Source organism: Ambystoma mexicanum, chromosome 1q (genome assembly GCF_040938575.1).
Source record: "Ambystoma mexicanum isolate Mex_15411 chromosome 1q, UKY_AmexF1_1, whole genome shotgun sequence".
In the NCBI taxonomy this organism is placed as follows: domain Eukaryota; kingdom Metazoa; phylum Chordata; class Amphibia; order Caudata; family Ambystomatidae; genus Ambystoma; species Ambystoma mexicanum.
This window is the reverse complement of record NC_090922.1, coordinates 914,101,206-914,121,112: the sequence shown is the minus strand read 5'-3', so window position 1 is coordinate 914,121,112 and position 19,907 is coordinate 914,101,206. Positions and strand designations below refer to the sequence as shown.

Genomic DNA, 19,907 nt, shown 5'->3' with positions numbered 1-19,907 from the left:
GCCGTGACTTTACCACCATGGCGTAAACTACGTTTACGCCATGGTGGTTGGCGGACTTACCGCCCCATTCCGAGGTCGGCGGGGCGGTAAGTCCCCAATCCCCATTTACCCTTCCCCATTCCCATTTTTGCCCCATAGGGCATAATGGGAGTGGGGAAGGCGTTAATTACGCCACCGTAAATTACGGTGGCGTAATTAACTCCATGGTACCTTAGCGCCATGGATTTTAACACCTGCTAAAAGCAGGTGTTAAAAGCGCCATGGCGCTAAGGGACCTCGTAGTTGGCGGTAAGGGGTCGGCGCAGCTAACGCTGGCGTTAACCCCTTACCGCCAGGGTCGTAATGAGGCCCATCCACTTTGACCAAGGGAGAAGGTGCATGTTAACTCTCACAAAGAGAAAGCATCACTCCAAGATTCACAGGCCTGAAGAGGTGCAGTGGCTAGGAAACCCATGGGAGAATATGCAAGTATATTTCAATGAAATAAAAGGCAATGATTAGTCGACATTAAGAATCAAGGACATGAGCTATTCACTCAAGTGGAGAATCGTTGTTAGTGTTGTGTTGTTTTGCAGCCATGGAGGATCACCATGATATGATATGATAGGTCATTTATAATGTGCCTGTACACACGTGTTTCTAGGCACAACAAGACAAGGCAGGGTATGGAGGGACGACAAGACAAACGATCTTACTAGTGTCGTTCTGATCCTGCAAGTGCGGTAGCACAATATAAGCAGAGGAGTAAGAACACACAGTTTATTAATTAGCATGGTAAATAGGAGGATACGAGTGACAGGCACATGTTTCATTACACAATTACATGATGGAAGCTATGATCATTTGTTCTGTTTCTCTGTCTATTTCGGACATGCAATATACACTAACCCTCCATGACTTTCAATATGGGTGTTATAAATCGGATACTTTTTGTAGTTCCAAATATGGCTCCCAATTCTAGTAGTCCACCTGCAGAGAGGCACACAAGGCATCTACAAAGCAAGTCGTAGTGCTGTTACACATGATATCTATATTTGCCAACAAGCGGTCACAAGGATTCAATCAAGATTGTGATGGCCTTCGAGAACTTGGACATTGCTCCTGTCCCAATTGAGTAATTGTGAAAGGAAGTTGGGATGATGTTTTGCACTCAAGCATGATCATATAAAAGTAAACAAAGCAACAGATAATGGTTGATGTAAATGGGCGTGTTTCATAATCATTTTAAGATGCTAGACGACCTCACCTAGAGAGCGTGGAACTTAATCCTTATGAGTGGTTTACATCCCTGAAGATTATAAGGGAGATGTATCAGATTCAAATAGCCAGCTAGCCAGCAGGCTAAGGGTGATTTAGTAGAGTCATTCAAAGTCATCCCACAACGGGCAACTCCAAAGAAAATACATAAACAAAAGAAAAACGAATAACCCCCCCAGAACCCATTCACCTCCTATGATCATCAACTTCAACTACAGAGACAATTCAAATGGCAACTTTGTTCTAGCACAAGGACAGCAGACATGCTCATGCACGCATGCGACATGTAAACAATAAACGTGTCACTGCACTTACACTTTCACCAGGCGGGCCAGGAGGACCATCATTGCCCGCAGTGCCCTAAATAATTGGGAGAAGGAGCCAATGTCATTAAGATCGGACTGATACGTTGGACAAAAACATAATGTGTTGTGCTTTGAATTACAATATTGTGTAAAGTGCCCTTTAGAGGATGATATTTACCTTAGGGCCTGGTTTCCCAGTTGGACCTCTTGGACCTCTAGAACCACGTGGACCCTGTAGATTGGACAAAGCAGTTGTTAAATGTGTCCCTTACATGCTGTTCTCATAACATTTCCTAAAGTGCACGAGAGACTTATAACAATGTATCGCTTAAGGGCAACCATGCCCATCATGTCCAACACCCTAAAAAGATGGAGGAATGAAGAATACATGCATTCGCTTAGCAGGTGCATATGTTCTAAGTCCTTCCCATACTCAGATGGATTGAACACACATTGCAATAAATTATTGATGATGTCCCCGTTTAATAATATAATGAAAACGCCAATCTCTCTTGCTCATGACTTAATGATGACTTAGGTGGCCAGTTACATGGAAGAAGGACACTTCAAGTGAAGTGTCTCACTAGACCGATACACCCTGCAAAAAGGAAAGGTACGCACCGTTGGACCTCGTTGTCCCCTTGGGCCTGGTTTGCCAGCTACACCCTGTAAAAGAAACAGAAATAGTACTCTTAGTGAGTCGTTATTGGAACAGAGTGCTTTGAAGAACTTATTTTTTAAGCACACAAAGTCTGGTGCCAACTGCAGAGCTTTGTAATTGCAATGGATTAGATAACATTCGTTTCTAATTGTGATGATGTTGTCAGTACACTAAAGCCATAGCAGCACATCCATACATGCAGGCTATGTTAGGTTAGGTGGTGTTTGTACCGCACCAGATTATTGCCGCAGTCATCTCGGCCTGACTAGGCTTGTCCGTAACTTGACATATTGTGCCCCTGACAGGTGTATTGAGACTGTAGCCTGCAGAAGGGAAAGCAGCATGGAAAAGATAAGAGCATGGGAAAGAGAGAATGAGTGCCACAGACAACAATGGCGGGCGGGGGTGGCAGTATTTTGCGATTGCATGGGTATGTGTCAGTCCTGTTGGGTGAACCTGGAGTTTTGTAATGCAGAAGAGAAGAGTATGCACTAAAGCATTTGGGATCATTTGGATGGTGTTTCAAGGCAGATTTGATAATAGGAAATGAGCACACTATGTAATGCTTGGGTGCATGTGGGGCTCAGGATGTGTTCTGGCAATCACTTGACATTTAGTGGGTTTGCACATATTTACATTTTACTGCAGAGTGAACCCCAGACTAGTCAAGCATAGGATGCGTAAAAAAAAAGTGTAGGCAGGGAGAGGTAGCATGTCTGACTAAATCGAATGAGAAGTAGTCGTTAGTTATTTATTTGGTCCTCTTGCCCTGCTAGAATTTTTATTTTATTTCACAAATTTACCTAAGATACCTACATTATAAAAGAGGCTGTTGTTTTGTGCAACTTGTAGTGGCCTGGGCACTTAATTCAAACAATTAGTGCTAACAGCATTATAATGTCAAGACTAGACTGTGTGGAAGTGACATTGGTGGCAGGGATAAACATGATGCGTGGAGAGGGGTGGAGCGGTTATCCATGCTTCTGTATTATGGCAGTGATATGGTTTAGTACTGCAAGCATGTCTTGAAATGAGGGGCAGCCAGGATTGTTTAGACCTTCCTGGGCATCATTATTAGAATGGGCATATTAGAACAGTGGGAGCAGAGAGCCCATGCCCGTCTACTTACTCCCTAGGCCTGGAACAGTGGCATAGGGCATGGTTCTATACAGAGGCATTCTGAGAGGAACTGCGAGGCACTCTTAGATGAGGGTGGGTCACTTGTTTCATTCCTTCAGTTTCACGATTAGGCTTGTGAAGGAATGGCTGCAACAAGAGCAGCTGACCTGTCCATTAATGGCAGATATTTCAACTGTGCTATTGCTCATTTTACCGACTCTTGTAATTTGCACACTTTTCCTCTACTGCAGAATGAAAACGTGCTCTTTATGTTATGTATACAAGCAGTGTCGTCGGGTGCACATATGTTTTCAATGAAAGTGCAAAAAGAAAATATGTACTTATAAAAAATGAACAATTATATAGACAGCTCATTAACATTGAGGATGTCTACATTTAAATTATGCAATGGCATGCCAGTAATTGACAGCTTATGATTAGAGAGAATTGTAGAGTATGTATTATGCGCTAATTTTCACCACATTCAATTGTCTACAACATCTTGGCAGAAGGACAGGTCCAGTCAGCCATGCCTGCATTTAAACCTGCACATCAGCAGTGTGTGCTGATCCTCCGGACAGAGTACTGTTCCACACTGTAGCTATGCAACTTAAAGTAACTCCTATGAGTGTGTTCATAAGAGAAGAATGCTTTGGGCTCTAGTTGTCCTCGAACTAGCCAGCACAAGCATCCGCATCCTTGATCTGCTCTGACAGTGTGCTCAAATGTCACAGACAAATGAGCTGCAGAATTCAGAGCAGACTGTTAGGTCGAATGAGCAACATTCTCGTCATCACTTCTGCACTTTACCTTTACCGCTCTGCCTCTTGACCTTTGCATTTTCAATATGAAGGATGGCATATGCAATACGATCCTTTGCAATGTTGGCACCATTGTCCCTTGCTTTTAGACATCTTTCAATTATTAACAGCATAGTGGGCCTGATTCTCAAAGATGTGCACTGGAGCAGATGGCACGATGCCTCTAAGCATGTCTGATTTGCACCTGCTATCTAATCCCTGAATGACAAGGCAAAACAACTGGAGCAAATGTGGAGATTCTGCGAGCATCTTTCGGATGCTCAGATTCAAGTGCCATTCACACATCAGGCACCTCAGATATTCTGCAGGCATCTCCAGATCTGTCCCAGTTTCTTTTAGAGTGAAGCCGGTATTCGGTAGAATTCGCAGATATGCGATGCACATATTTGCTCTTGTTTAAAGATATGTAAATTGGCTCCAGTGTGATATTTGGTCTCCCTGGGTTTGGAGGAATTAGCTGTGCTCATTCAGCAAATCCTGTTTTGTGTTACCCCAGCCATTTCAGTAGTACACCTAGCAAATGATAACGTTTTGTTATCCGATTAAGGTGTTGATGGAATTATCTTCAGCATTAGTTGCTCCCCTTTTTTGGAAGAACTATCTCCAGCTGTGCCATCCATCAATTTCTGCCACTGTTGCCGTACTCAAAATGAGGCGTGTTGCATTGTGTATGTCGCATGTGGGATTCTGCACAGTATAGGCCAAGACCCTTGATATCATTCCGTCTATAGAGTACTGCACGAACATGTTCTTTACCCATATTTTCTTTTATGTACACGTGTGTACTATTCAGTACAACACTGATATGCTGGTGTCCTTTTTATAATATTTTAATATTTCTAGGTACAAAACTCTGCCCCCAGACAGGTGCACTTCAAAGTCGGAATTTCACAACAGTAGGTGTCCAAAAGGACTGCACGTTGTGTTTTATCCTTTCCCTTTGTTGCTATGTATGTATGGCCTTCTTCTTCTTCCTGCCCATATATGAGCATTCTGGTGTGAGGGATTCTTGCAATAAGCCCGAACGTTCCCAGTGTGAATGGACTGGCTGGAACTGAGTATAGGGTATGCAGCCATTCCCTCTACACATTCCAGCCAGTGTGATGTAGCTGTTGCTATGGGAGTTGGCTGAACAGGATTAGTGAGATGCTCTTAGTTGGAATGATGCAGGGTCTGCCATTGGTGGGATGGGATAAACCCCTGCCCATCTTTCTGTATATCACTCGGGCATCTGAAGCCATTTCTTCAGTCAACCACTGGAGCCAAGAAACCAAAGATGCAGAGGTTGCATAATAACGCCATAGGACTGCTTCTGGAACACTTGCTAATAAACCCACTGCTAAGACACATTTCGGCTCTTCATGGGCAAACTTTCCCTTGGAAGGAGATTGCTGAGTTTACCTCTGGGTGGAGCTGTCTATTGCTGGGAAGGCCTAAAAGCTGGCTGGGTCCTATGGTGGAGTGCTGTGGCCCATGCTTCCGAGTGGAGTGACCAGACCCCTGCCCTATCCTCCAAAAGGGGCCTGAAATGCAGCTGGCATTCCTGAACCTTAAACAGAGGCTTTCGATGTAAGTAGTTCTGAGCTCAGGGAAAACAAATGTGATGGCATCTGCTTGCCTTAAATCCTTTCCCTTTATAGTGGGCGAGGCAAAACTGTGCAGATCCTTAGCCCACTTAACGAATTATATTAATTTAATTAATTCCACTTGGCGGAACACCACAGGGTGATTTTTGTCAAAATTTGAAATTCCTGGCGTGTGCTGAAAGCTATAGACTGACATTTAATTGGGTGATCCTATTTTTCATGTTAACCCCGACTTCTTTAGGAAGATGGGTGTCTTTGTCCCTAAACTAAAAAAAAATCCTAAACTGCCATATTCCCCAACACAGACATTTATGTGGAGGGGTCTGAAAAGTTCTCCAATCATCCCAATTTTTGCTACGCAGCTTCCCCAACACAAGCCTTCGAGTAGAGGCGGGTCTGCAATCCAAAATTCTCAAATCCTAATTTTTGCTGTACAGCTTCCCCAACACAGGCCTTTAAGTGGAGGCTGGTCTGAAATCCAAAATTCTTCAATCATCCCAATTTTTCTGTCTGACTTCCGCAACACAGACCAAAGTAGAAGGGTGAGGTGGGGGTCTGAACCCCCACTGCTTAATCACCCTGTGCTTATTTTGAGCAAAGGTGTGGGTGAAATCATAATTGTCCTATGCATTGGTACAAATCTGTAACCCAACTGCTAGCCTTTTAAGCACACAGGAAAATCGAAATTGTACAGCATTACCAATGTAAAGTGTTTGTATGCATGGACCAGTGATGATCATTTATTTTGAAATTTGTAGAAAGAAAGTATTGTCATTTGTGTTTTTCCTAACCTATTGGTGTGATTCACTTAAGTAACAATAAGTTAATTATGAGTCACAAAGAAGGTGCTGTGTGTAGCTTAGTGTGATTTCTATTACCTATAATTAAAATAAGTACAAATATATTTCCAATACCCGGCCTGGTTCTTGGCTCATTGTGGGCAAAGATGGGGAGGTTTGTGTGACTCTATATGTGTCTTCAGTAAGGTCAGCGCTAAAAAACATAAGCGAGTATTGCAGGTGTCCTTGATTGGGGGGTGAGAAGGAACTTCATTGCTGGGATCCTGTGCAGCCCTGTGGATTTCACTATCACGAGCATCATCATTGTTGGAATGGAACTTTATTGTGGTGCTAGTTCTGCTCTGTGCCGAGAAGAGGCCTCTTTCTGCCACCAAGAAGAGGACCTACCTGGAGCCTGAGTGAACCTTTGCTGCTTCCTCACGTATGCTGACCCCGTACATTTACATGTGTGATGGCATCCCAAAAATACATTATTTTTTGTCTTTTGGATACGTGGAGTGAAAATAGACACTCATTTGTACACCCACATTCACAAGCAAACAAATACTTGCAGACACACACACGTCCACTGCAGCAAACTGACACACAGACACACATATAGTTATGCGCACATCCAGGCAAACACTGTTGCACACAAACACACATGTCCACTGCAGCAAACTCACACACACACATACAGTTATGCACACGTCCAGGCAAACACTGTTGCACACAAACACACACACACACACACACACACACTTCTCAATAGCAAATTATTGTTTTGGTCTTAAGCTAAGGACTTAGATACGCACCCCAGCTTTACAATGCAAGACCACAATGATTCACAATCCCTTCAGCTTCAGGCACATGGGTGCAGTGACCTTCTCCACGACCTACAAGTACTTTGCACAATGAATAGCAGTCATGCATAATACATGTTCGCCAGGTGCTTCACATAAACAGAGTAGAACCAAGCCATGCCGTATTTTCATTTGATAGAATTGAGTTTTTCATTTTACAGTGCAACTCATTTGCCATTATCAAAGTCAGATAATGAAAGGCCTCTGGCAAACATTGAAGGGCAAGACATCGCTATGCAACTCTTTAACATTTAAATAATAATACGAGATTTCGTGGGAAGCAGTGAGTCGTACCCGAGCACCTTTCTCTCCGTTGGCACCTGGGAATCCTGGGAAACCGGTAGAACCCTAGAAACAAATACAACAAAAAAAGAAATCATGAAAAGCAATTCTTTAAGATATTCACAGCATCACCTGGGTCTAACAAACATTAGCATATTGATGAAGCTGGGTTTGTTAATCCAGGTCAGGGCCAATAATCTTTAAAACTGCAGCGTGGGCCTGGGGACAATTAAAAGGAAATAGCTTACCAGAGAGCTTCCAATCCCGAATGCATTAAAAGATCAAAACAGTAAGGTACAAAGTGATATGTTATTTAATCTGCCCGAATACAACACTGCTGGGTTTGCACGTGTGCAGATGAAACAATTCAATGAAATCCCATGTGGTATTATTACAAAGCGTTTGGTGTTAACTCTCAGCACGAACACAAAGCACACTGGGCCTGATTTCCAAGTCCCATTGCCAAAAACCCTTTGTAAATCAGGCCCACTGTTTGTAACTTTCTTTTAAATGTATTAAAACCTTGTCGCACGTCTTCCTTTGATCACTTGTATAGTACCCGATCTCTTTCATTCTTTCATGAATATAGCTCCCATTCACAATGCTGCAAATTATAAAAACCAGATTCACTTTGTCACATGGAACCTGACGATCACATTCCATACATTGCAATGGGCATTTTATGATGGCAAACACATGGTAGGCACTTGAACTCTGCGTTCCAGACCACCCACTCCTTGCGCACGTTGCCCTTTTCAGAATTCCCTCTTTTTTTTTTTTCCTTCTCCGTGACCTTTCTAGACATCCCGGACACCACGTGACCTTTGCAGAAGTGGCGGAAAGGAAGGCAGGAGACAGCCCGTGTCGCTGCCCCGTGGCACTGAGCAATTCCAGCTACCGCAGCATTTCCCAGCGGCGGCGTGCAGGCTTGTGAGACAGGGGCAATGAACACATCAGTCTTGTTGCATTTTTGGCAAACTTATAAATGGACTTTTACAAAAGCTAAAAAACAAAATAACTACTCTGATGCATCTATGCTTTCCCATCTGATAATGAAGTGTTATAAAGCGGCTTTCAACAAAAGAACGACCGAATTCCGCTGATCGATTTCTTAACTTCTCTTACTCCTGCTGGGTGCCCTCCTTTTTCCTCTGGTGGACCCCCCTTGTAGTTTTATTCCATTATTTTACTGCTAGAGGGTAAAAATACCACTATACCCTTTTCGATTACTTATTTGACCTCAACCAAATTCGTGACACTCTTTTCTAGAAAGGCATTTTTGAATCGCAACGTCACATTATCCATGAGCAGAAACACATAGGTGATGGCTGGAAGGTTTAACAAGAGTCCTAACCTCTGGCATTGTTTCTGGGCAACCCTCCAGATCATTGTTCTTCACCTGCCAAGCCATTACAGAAGGGGAAAAAAAACATATGCAAATCAGGCTTGGTCCCACCCCAAAAGGGGCAGTCCAGCCCGAACTGCCAGGTCTCATGCCTTCTGCACGAGACTACAAGCATCCCCAGACATGTTTCGGCCTTGTTGGGCCTCATCAGTGAGGAGTAGCTTGGGTCTCTAGGCCTGGCAGGCATAGGCCCCACATGTGGGCATACCCATTCCATTCGGGTGACAAAGCAAAAACGACAGGGTGATGGCTGGAATCTTTAGAATGAATCTTAACCTCTGGCATTGCTCTGGGCAACCCTCCAGACCATCGTTCTGCGCCTGACAAGCCATTACAGAACGGGAAAGACCATATGCAAATCAGGCATTATCCATGAGTGAGCTAAGTAGGATGCAGTCTATCCACTTTAATCGTGAGAATTCTGAAAGGCCAGAGGTCAGATAAGTGATGAGCAAATTGTGCATCTTTCTTCTGATCTCTGATCACATTTATCAATTTCTTTCATACAAAAAAAGGATCAAGAAGAAAGTACTGGTTCCAGAGGATGGCAGCAGGGGAACCAACAGCCTGACAGGTGAGGCAGTCATGTCATAACTCACGTGACTGTTTAAAGAGATTGTATTGGCATTCTAGGAAAATAGCATTAGAGGCTTCTTAAAAATACACTACTGCCTTTATTTCCCACTACCTGACTCAGACAAATCCAGTGCTAATGATCTGTCCTATCAAACTGCTGCATCTAGTTACTATTGCCATGACAACAACATGACACATTAACTGGGTAAGTGTGACCGTCGTCTGTTTTCAGTCAATCTAACATGTTCCTGGGCCACTGACAACTGATCACCGTTTTATCGATTGCTATTAATCAATTCGTTAAAAACATGAAATAAGGAGACATCTGAAGAAAACTATTTTTTTGCTTATGAAATTGGACGCATGGACACTTATAGACCACACAATTGGTAACTTGTTTTCTTTAAATACCTATTTTGTCCAGAATCATAGAAATGTTTTTGCAAATGCACATCACAAAATGGAATGTTATATGATCCAGCTGAAGGTAAACTCAGGAATGTACAACAGCAGATCCTTATCACCACTCTGCTGTGTTTCCTTTTGGCTGTTAGGTGATGTTTGCATCACCTAAATTGCCAAAGACTATTCTATATGCAGAATCATATGCACTCATGGATTAGTACAGTACTTTGAGGTGATATCCCTCACTGCTGAGACTTAAAATATAAATGTAATCTCTTTTTCTTTTCTCTGTATGAGGTGGAGTTGCATAAGCTCTCTGTGTGTAATAAACACCCCACAAGGTTCATGATTAATTCACCTTATAAACCTTGAAGACCTTGGCGGAAATACTGCAAGAAACCAGTGGATGCAAACTTTGAAGTCAAAACTTACACCTACTTTCTGCCACAAGCGAGGTGCTGGAGTGAAAGACATGACAGGGGAGCAACTTCCTCTTCAACCTAAATGTGTGGCCTGCATCCCACGCTTTGCTCTTCTACCGCCTGATGCATGCCTATCCAGTCCCATCAGTCTGCTATCCTGGGGTATGGCACTTCCTAACCTCGTGTCTGCTCTCTGCTACCTGCGCCCTTGGTCTACAGGTGTATGCCTATGTATGTGCCGCATGGTGTCTGCTTTCCAAACCTCTGTGCCTGTGCTCGGGCTCTCTCCTTCCTTCCCCATCCCTTCCCCTTATCTACTCTCATGATGCCTACATCATGCTCTCAGATCTCCTGCTCCTCAGAGTAACCCTTCTTATGACCATCAAGATAATGCATAATGTGGGTTTGCATGGAAAGACGACGCTGTCGAGCATTTAATGCCAGGATGGTCTAGATGAGCACAGACCAATATTTATCTTGTTTTGTACTACGCAGGCTTTTATTGGGCCTATTGGTGTGAGGGTGAGAAGATAACCATGCATCTTACTAATTAGCCCAGTTATTGCTTCCCCACTACTCCTTTCAACCACTGATTCCTTTCCTTTTCACTCCTCTTCACACTCTGCTGCTTTCTCCTAGCCCGACCAGTGCTTTACTTTGCTGGGGTTAGGGGTCTGCATTTGAGACCGTTTTTTGTTATGTTTGTTAGTTTTGTTATGTGTGTGTGTTTTTGTGTGGTGTGTGTGTTAGTGAATAGATGGGTTATGGTTGTCTGGGGCTGTGTGTATCAGAGGACTGTGGGAGACTTGTGATGCTCGAGTGTGGAGTACATGTATCTGAAAAATATATATGTTTATATGCCTCAGCAGGATAGCTCAGAAGCAACGTGATTGCCTTGGAAGCAAGATGACACGGAGCAACACAGGTTCGATATCCGGGTCCACGATTAGAAACCTTAAGGGTATTAAGCGTGTTATAAATAACATATCATATCATATGGAGTCTGTGTATAGTGTGTATTTCTCTTAGTGGCCTATGCCTAAGCAGGATATTGTGCTGGGATGCAGGTTTCAGAATACGCCTTTGTGTGGGTTGAAGGAAAATGTATATTTAGTGTTATTGAGCCCATGTGGCAGAACTTTGAGGGGATCTGAGTAATTCTGCGATAGCCAGCCTGTGGATCTAGTTCTGAAGGGGTGGTAGTGTGGTATTGTGTGTAATTGTTATCTGTATCACATTCAGTCAGCATTTCTAGTCCTGTTGGATTGAGTTATGGTTACTCAGGCAGAGCGATAGGATAATTTAAATAAAACCTGATTGATATAGTCCATATTATTTTATATCCTAGATCATATGATCATTGTGACTAGTCCTGCCAACATTTTGATTCTATATAGCTTCAAAATGGTGTCATTGCCATTAACTTTAGCTACAACAGTTGCTATGAAGCTCCTTTCCTAGCTACATCTTATTTTTCTATTTGATAACGATTTGACCAGGGAACTAACGTCTCACATTTTATAATCATGTGTAGTTGGTATAGAAGATGGACATATTCGGGAATAGTGCGTGGAGTGCTGAAGGAGTTTTACAAAAGAAATAGTGATTCTATTGGGGAGTTCAGGGGTGGCTCACTTTAGAATGTCAGCCCTAGGACTTTGTTCCTAAATCCTTGCTATATGTGCTTACCCGCAGACATTATTCTGGTCGGATGGTGCACCCTATTTGCAGCTCTAGTCCATGCATGTTAATGCAACACCTTAAAATGTATTCATGTTTTATAGGTTTACCTCGTTTTGGGTTTATGGACCAGTAAAAGGCTGGCTATGTAAACACTTGCCATCTGGCAGATTGGAGCAAGGAAATCCTGCTCTCTGTTGATTTAAGTAGTGTGATTTTGATTCAGCACTCTAACCTACCTCCTTTTACGTTTTCCCATAAATACCTTGCTTTTCAGCCTGAAAAGGAAACACACATTTGCCAGTCGAATCGGGCGTAGGGGATACATACCATAGAACTTGTTTTCTGAGTTCTGCTGGAATACAATTCTGATCCACCCCTCCTACTTGCTTGTTGTTATAAGCTAAAGCAGGAACTCTATTTAGCTTCACTTTAGCCCGTTGACTGTTCAGGAGACTTTATGGGGTACATTTATAGAGTACAGGATGAAGCAAACACACACACACAGATTAGCAAGTGGCCATTCCCGAGAGAATCGTTTGCAAAAACACTTAAAGGAACGTCTGAGTTCTATCAGGGATGTATTTGGGTTTTCCTGAATGATTTGAGTGGGAGGGGGAGAGAGGGATTTTAAATGTGTATAAATGGCAAGTAAATACTTTTCCTAAAAATAATTTAAGCACATAATTATAGTTCTCAGCAGGATTGTTGGCACATTTTAATGGATCTGTGAAGCTGTTTCTACGGCCAATTGTAATGTGTTACCGCTAAAAGCAGCAGGTTGACTCTTGTATGAGCAAAGGAACATGACTACTTGGGCCTTGTTAGATAATTGAACCAGGGGAGTACTAGATGGATCGGAATCAGGTCCTACCATGTAACCTTGCAAAATGAATGATATGAACAATTTCAACAATGCGTTCAGGAAATGAACACTATAAGTCAGATTGTTGGAAACTCCAATAAATGGAATGAATGTGATCACTGCACCACCCATAATGTCGACTATCACATTGCCAACTCCCATTTTGGCGTGACTCAGTGATCACATAAGATCACTGTGGCATGTATCCCCATACTGGCCTACCCCCTATCCCCTTAACTTTTCGGCGAAGTGAAGTGAAGTGTGCCGCCGTCTCTCTTCCGACCCCGCGGTGTCAGTTTGCATGGGTCGATACTGATGACGTTAGGTCCTTTTTTTTTCACTTCTTCTCCCCCGCTTACCCTTATGGTAAGCGGGGGATATCGCCACAACCACCGACTCCCATTACTTAGCCCAAGAGGAGCGGGGGACAACCCGGCAAGCCCTGCTCTGCTTGGGTTCAGAAAAGGGAGTCGCAATTTTGTGCACTCCTAAAGGTGCGGAAATAGTGGAATCAGCATTTTTGTACAATTCCAATAAATGTAGGTTCAGTGGGAAGACAGAACCCACAGCGGAATCAAGACAAGGTCAGCTATTCCCTCTCTAAATCCCATGACATTATAGTGTAACCCCCCCCCTCCAAAATGGCATGGTAGATTACCTCAACACACACAATGTTATTCAGGAAGAGGCTATTCAAGAAGACAAAGGTACTCACGAGGAAAGGTGTTTCATCTCAACCTTTCCATTGCTGTGTGGTCTGATGCTGACCAGGTGGGCATCATATTATGATGTCCTGGATTATATTTGGGCATGGCTTATGTTTTGGTGCAGTGGCAACCCTTTTTTATGTGGGTTTTTCTCCCCCTCGCTCTGCTTTCTAGCTGGTGATTTATCTGAGGGTCTAGTTTCTGGAGGCATGCTAGCTGCCTCTGGATACTTCAGCAGCCATTTTTGAGATGTATCCCCTCCATCCCACAGAATGCCATGGGCTGACTCCTGGTCTGCTTATTTTAAAAGCCCTTCAAGATTGGGTTCTTTTTTGAAGGGACTGCAGATGTTCCGCTGTCTTCAGGAGACCAGTGATGTTCTGTTTCATCGGGGTCCGATACGACCCCATCCCCACTGACTCAACCACAACGACCTCCTTTGAGGTTCCCGGCCTCAGTGATTTGATTGTGTGTTCTTCCCAGAGCTGGTACTTCCTACTTGAAAGAGGGTTTTGCTTACACATTTGCGGTGGCTCCTGGGCACTGATTGCAAGCATTGTGTGTTTCACGGCAGCGGAGCTTGGAAATGCATGTAGGGCAGAGATTTCTTCACTTGATCAGTTTGGTGCCAGGAGATGGAGATGTCGAAATGACATTTCTAATGCAAGTCTTTCTTTTTGTATGACCCGTCCCTATCAGTGTTCTGGGTATCATGCCAGGGTTCTCCCACGGCTGGTTGTTAGGCGTCGGGATGCAGCTGTCATTTCTGGGTTTCTGACTTGACATACATATACAAACATACAGTTGTGCTGCTTGCACCGTGTTGGTTGCACAATTAATTCCTTTCCACTCTGTGACCAAACCAATAGCAGATAAAAACAAACTGATGGCATTGAATAATGGAGCATGTTGTGTACCTGCCTACGTACTATAGGGACAGTCTAAAAAGGAATGTCCCTGTTGATGCCTGTCTTTTACTTTGGAAGTAAACAATTTGCAATACTCCAGACCGCCTGTTGATGGCAGAATATGCATAGCCTGTGGCTCTAGACATATGCATAGCCCACAAAACAAATAGGCCCTCATTACGATACTGGCGCTAAACCATGGCGCTATTAGCACCATGGTTGGTGCCGGTATCGTAACGAGTCCGCCAATGTTCAATGGGGAATTACCACCCCATTCCCCATTGAACATTGGCCCTTCCCCATTCCCATTTTTGCCCCATAGGGCTCAATGGGACTGGTGAAGGCGCTAAGTACGGTACCGCAAATTGCGGTACCGTACTTAGCACCAAGGTCCCTTTGCGGGTCCCTACTTTAGCGGCTGGTCTAGACCAGCCGTTCAGGTCGGGTCCCGCAAAGGGACCTCGTAGTAAGGCGCTAATGGGTTAACGGAGCCGCAGCCTTTTACGGTGCCATTTACCCAATAGCGCCAGGGTCGTAATGAGGCCCATAGACTATGACATACATAAACCATCATTTAACAAAGCCTCAAGAAGTTGCCACGGTGGTATCACACTGTTCAATGTTTTAAAGGGTTTCTCTGTGATTTTACTGAATTAAATTACAGAGAAAGATTTTACAACGAAACCTATATTGGAAACATATCATTTTTTAATTAATTTTTATTTGTGGGGGTCCCCCACAACCCTTGTTTCCCTATGCTTTTAAACCCACTGCAACCCCCTCTTCATCGGTTTTAACCCCTTACCCCACCCCATATATATATATATTTTTATTATTTTTTGTTATTTTTCTTTCGCCATTAAAGTCTTTCTCTGTTTTTTATTCGGTAAAATCACTGGATATCATTTTAAAGAAACGTGAAAGTGGTGATATGAGAACAAATAGCAATGGAGCCACAGAGTCGTCAACATACGATTGGATATGTGAATGCCATTCCTCATGCATTGGCCTTTCCCATTATGCCAGTCTTATTGGAGATACACGGAAGGCCTCTTAGGAGGATAACTCAAACGTTTGGTCGGATATCTATTTTTGTACACTCTGGGTGGATCACAAGTCAATGGATAGCCATCAAGAAGCAAATGGACCTCATTACGACCCTGGCGGTCTGGGAACTACGGTACCGGTAGGCATGCCGGTACTGCAGCTTCCGGACTGCCATACTATGTGATGTGTCACGGGAGCCTGTCTGCAGACCGGCACCCGTGAGCACAGCACGTCGGATGCACCAGCAGCACTCTGAATGCGCCGGTGCATCTGACGTCCCCATCCCCATTCAGCCCTATACGGCTGAATGGGGATGTGGAGGCCCTTGTTGCCGGCACCCGCAAATGGGCAATTACCGGGTCCGCCAAACTCAGCATGACCCGGTTCAAGCCCATTTGCGGTTGCCGGAAAAAATGCTCAGAATGTACAGCCATAGCTACCGCCAGAGTTGTAATGAGGCCCAATGTCTTTGTGAGGGTTAGTGAGGGAGTCTTCAGCACATCACTGTGCACCAGCCCATTTCTAAAGGCAGAATGGATGAATATGTGGGGGGAGAAGATTTAGATAACACAATAAGAATATATGGGCTGTGCCTGGAAAATAACACACACCTGTACCCGTTTTAAGTCTTCGGTATCAAAAGACAAGCTGAAGTATTTACTGGAGAAATGTAAGGGAACGGGTTGGAACTAGGTTCTGTTTGGAGATGGCACCATATTTCTTTGGAATGAAGAGTAACAGGTGCTATCAATCAAGGAACGATGCAGGCAGCCTAAAGAGTAGAGCGGTTATAGGTGAATTGTTGTTGACTTGAATAGGACAAGAACCATATCTGAGCTGAGTGCTGTGGGTTTTACAGTGGGCCAACGTTTTTGGCAAATTGAATATTAAGTGTTGGCTTTTCTGGCAAGTCAATATCAATTTGCTAAGTAGATACAGTCACTTATACATGTCCGGAGGTCTAAGCCTGCTGTGAGCACTATGGGTATTTGTGATTTGGATTCAAATAAAACACGCATGCCGCTACTGTTGCTATTCAAATCACAGCATGTCTTCTTGGTTCAAGCCTAGGATGCTGCATGTGGCCACGCATGTTATAACATGTAATGCAATATCGTTCTGCTAAAGATGGAAAGGGGTAACACGTGCAACTTAATTGGCAGGAGAAGTGCTGTTTGTAAATGTAGATGCTCTACCCCCGGCACCATGCCCCACTCATTCCTGGGCGCCACTCCATAACTCCATTGACTTCGATTCTAAACATTGTGAGCCAAGTGTTGGGCGGATTAGGGGCCATTCACACTTTGGCCACTGCCCATGGGGAGATGAATATCCCTCGGGCCACGTCAGGATACTCGGCCAATTGAACCACAGCATTTGCAATCGTTTACCAGCCAGCAGCACTTCCTTACAGCCTCCTGCTGTGTGTAGCAGGCACTGGCTCCCCCCTGGCATCCATGTCGGAATGTGTCCTTCAGTTGTGGGTCCAACGTGGCTCTCAATGGTACTGATTTGGATGGATATTGCATGTGCACACTCTCCTTTTTTAGTTACCCCTTGGCTGCTCGGAAACATAACTGACACATATAAACTGCAGAATGCACACATGAATATTCACGCGCTGTGGTAAGCATGAGCCAGAACTTCGGGAGAAGTGGCGAAATCCTGACCTCCTGGGTGAGCTCTTTGCGGCACTTCTCATCATCAGACAAGCACATGTCATTCAGTGGCCACATACGTGTTGGTGCATTTAAGATACAGTCCTATTTAAGTAACAAGTGCAAATGAATCGGCTCAGAGGCCTCACGCTGTTCATTCATCAGTGCTACAGACTGCATTGTTGATTTCCTGCCCACACTTACACTTCTACAACTCTGCACATCGATCTTAACATGAAATAACAAACCTTGGGTCCTTGTCTTCCTGGATATCCTGGCAATCCTGGAACACCAAGTTTGCCCTAGAATTAAATAAAAATCGACACTGCATCACTTACATCGGTGCTCAAGGGAATCACACAGCTCAATGATATTTTAAATACATTTGGACCATTTACAATGCTAGCAGAGACACTATCATACCACACAAACTCAGAAATGTATCTAGAAAATGAAGCATTTTGCTTTTGCCAACTAATACTGCATACTGTATATCTGAAAACGCAGGTGTGTACTAAGCAGACGGAGCCGGCTGATAGGCTGCTAGAAGGTGGAAGAATTGGTTAAATGCTTTACAGTAGTAGCTCCCTCGACATAATAGTGATGGAATGCAGAGCATTGTCTACATTGCAACTGCAAGTATTGATGGATCAGTGATGTGCAGATTGCAATTACTGTTGCCATGGTAAATTGGGCTGCAGTACACACTAATGCCAATGCTCCAGAAAATAAGGTATGTACATGGCATGGCAATATCTGCCACGCCTCATTGTGTGCAAAGGACCAGACAACTTAAGGCAGCGGCAAATATATATTTTCTGCAATACACAGTAGATGATGCTTCTTTCAAAGCTATAACATAAAGGGAAACCTGCACTGTAAGTTATATATTAACCGCCACACCCCCACATATATTTTTATTGTTAACTTTATATGAATTAGTGCTGCTGACTTCTATGACATTCCATGTCAAAAGTATGAGCGATAGATGGTTTTCTTTTGAAAAACCTAATAAGTATGTATGTACAGCTTACACAGTTTTCTTTTCATTGGGCCTCATTACAACGAGGGCGGCCTCGGAATGAATGGTGCTGGTAAAGGACCGGCACCGTTAATTCCTGGCCACCACATTACGGGGCCTGCAGCGGGTCCCGCTTAGGACGCCTGGACAGACCAGACATGCAGAGCGGGACCTGCTAGCAGACCAGGAAGCTAACAACGGGCCCGTCATTAACAGGGCCCGTTGTTAGCATCCTCCCCATTCCCATTGAGCCCTATTGCGGCACAAATGGGAATGGGGATGTACCGGGTCCAGGTCCCGAGAATGGGAATTACCGAGCCTGCATAAGTCGGCATGGCCCGGTAATTTCCTATTTCTGGAACACGGACCCGGTACCCGGTTTGGTGGTAGCCATGCCGCTAAAAACGGCATGGCTACCTCCAAACTCGTAATGAGGCCCATTGTATTTTAATAATGATTTTAATATTAGTAATGTGGTCTGTCATTGCACAACAAAGAACCAACTGGTGCATGTAGTAAAATTAAATAAATAATCCAGAACGGCAAACAGCTAACAAGTTCTCAGAGGTTGAGGTTTGCACACTTCTTTTGAATCGCTCACCTTTTCCCCAGCAAGACCAGGGCCGCCTGCATCACCATTTGGACCGGACCGACCTTTAGGACCCTCAGGACCATCTTCACCACGTGGACCAAGTGTTCCTACTTCACCCTAAAAGCAAAGCATAAATACAAATCTGGCCATTAATGTAAGGTAACCAAAGAGCCAAAGATGCTGCATTATAGTATACTGCTATCCATTAAACGATTTTCATTATCATCATCATGAAGTCGCCAGGAAGAAGCTCTACCGGTTCAATTTATCCAATGTGTCACTGTGTTAATTTTTGCCACTGGTAAAGGAGCTTCATGGATGCTGTGATTTAAGTCTGGAAATTGTGTGACAGGCTTAAATATGTGAATATGCTTCCATGTTCCACTTAGTCTCAATGGGCCTCATTACAGGTTTGCTACCGGCACCGTTGTTACCGGACCGGCAAACTATGAGGTCTGCGGGCGGGTGGAACGGCACCCACTCACAGACCTTGACGGATGCACCGGCACCGTTCATGAATGGTGCCGGTGCATCCGTCCTCCCCATTCCCATTGAGTTCAATGGGACTCGAATGGGAATGGGGAGTCATTTTTTCCAGCACCCAGCAACATGGTATTTACCGGCACGGCTACTGCCTGACTCATAATGAGGCACAGTGTTTGACTAGTTCAAGGCAAGGACATATTGTGCAATAATATATCCCGACCATGGATATGCCCAAAAGTACATCAGAGATTGGCCACATGTGTATAGAGTCAGGCAACAATCTGTGATGTCACCTGCATCCAGAGAGAGAATAGCATTGTTTGTTATAACCAGGAGATATTGTCAGTTCAAACATGCAAGATACCTGAAGATGAGAGTGGTATGTGCGCAGGCAACCTGTGAATTTCCCATGCACCATATATAGGCATGAAGGTATCGTTAAGGGTGTGAAGGGGTTCACTA

General features: G+C 44.0%; 1 protein-coding gene across 4 annotated transcripts in view; it reads right to left on the bottom strand.

Moving 5' to 3' along the window:
* COL11A1 (collagen type XI alpha 1 chain) overlaps positions 1-19,907 on the bottom strand; it is a 381,664-nt gene that overhangs the window by 135,976 nt on the left and 225,781 nt on the right. For all 4 annotated transcript variants that reach the window (XM_069641554.1, XM_069641555.1, XM_069641557.1 and 1 more), the window contains 6 exons: positions 18,969-19,076; positions 17,595-17,648; positions 7,686-7,739; positions 2,184-2,228; positions 1,741-1,794; positions 1,573-1,617 (listed from right to left, as the gene is read on the bottom strand). In XM_069641554.1, the coding sequence (XP_069497655.1) occupies positions 1,573-1,617; positions 1,741-1,794; positions 2,184-2,228; positions 7,686-7,739; positions 17,595-17,648; positions 18,969-19,076 (360 nt within the window). The remainder of the gene's footprint in view (positions 1-1,572; positions 1,618-1,740; positions 1,795-2,183; positions 2,229-7,685; positions 7,740-17,594; positions 17,649-18,968; positions 19,077-19,907) is intronic.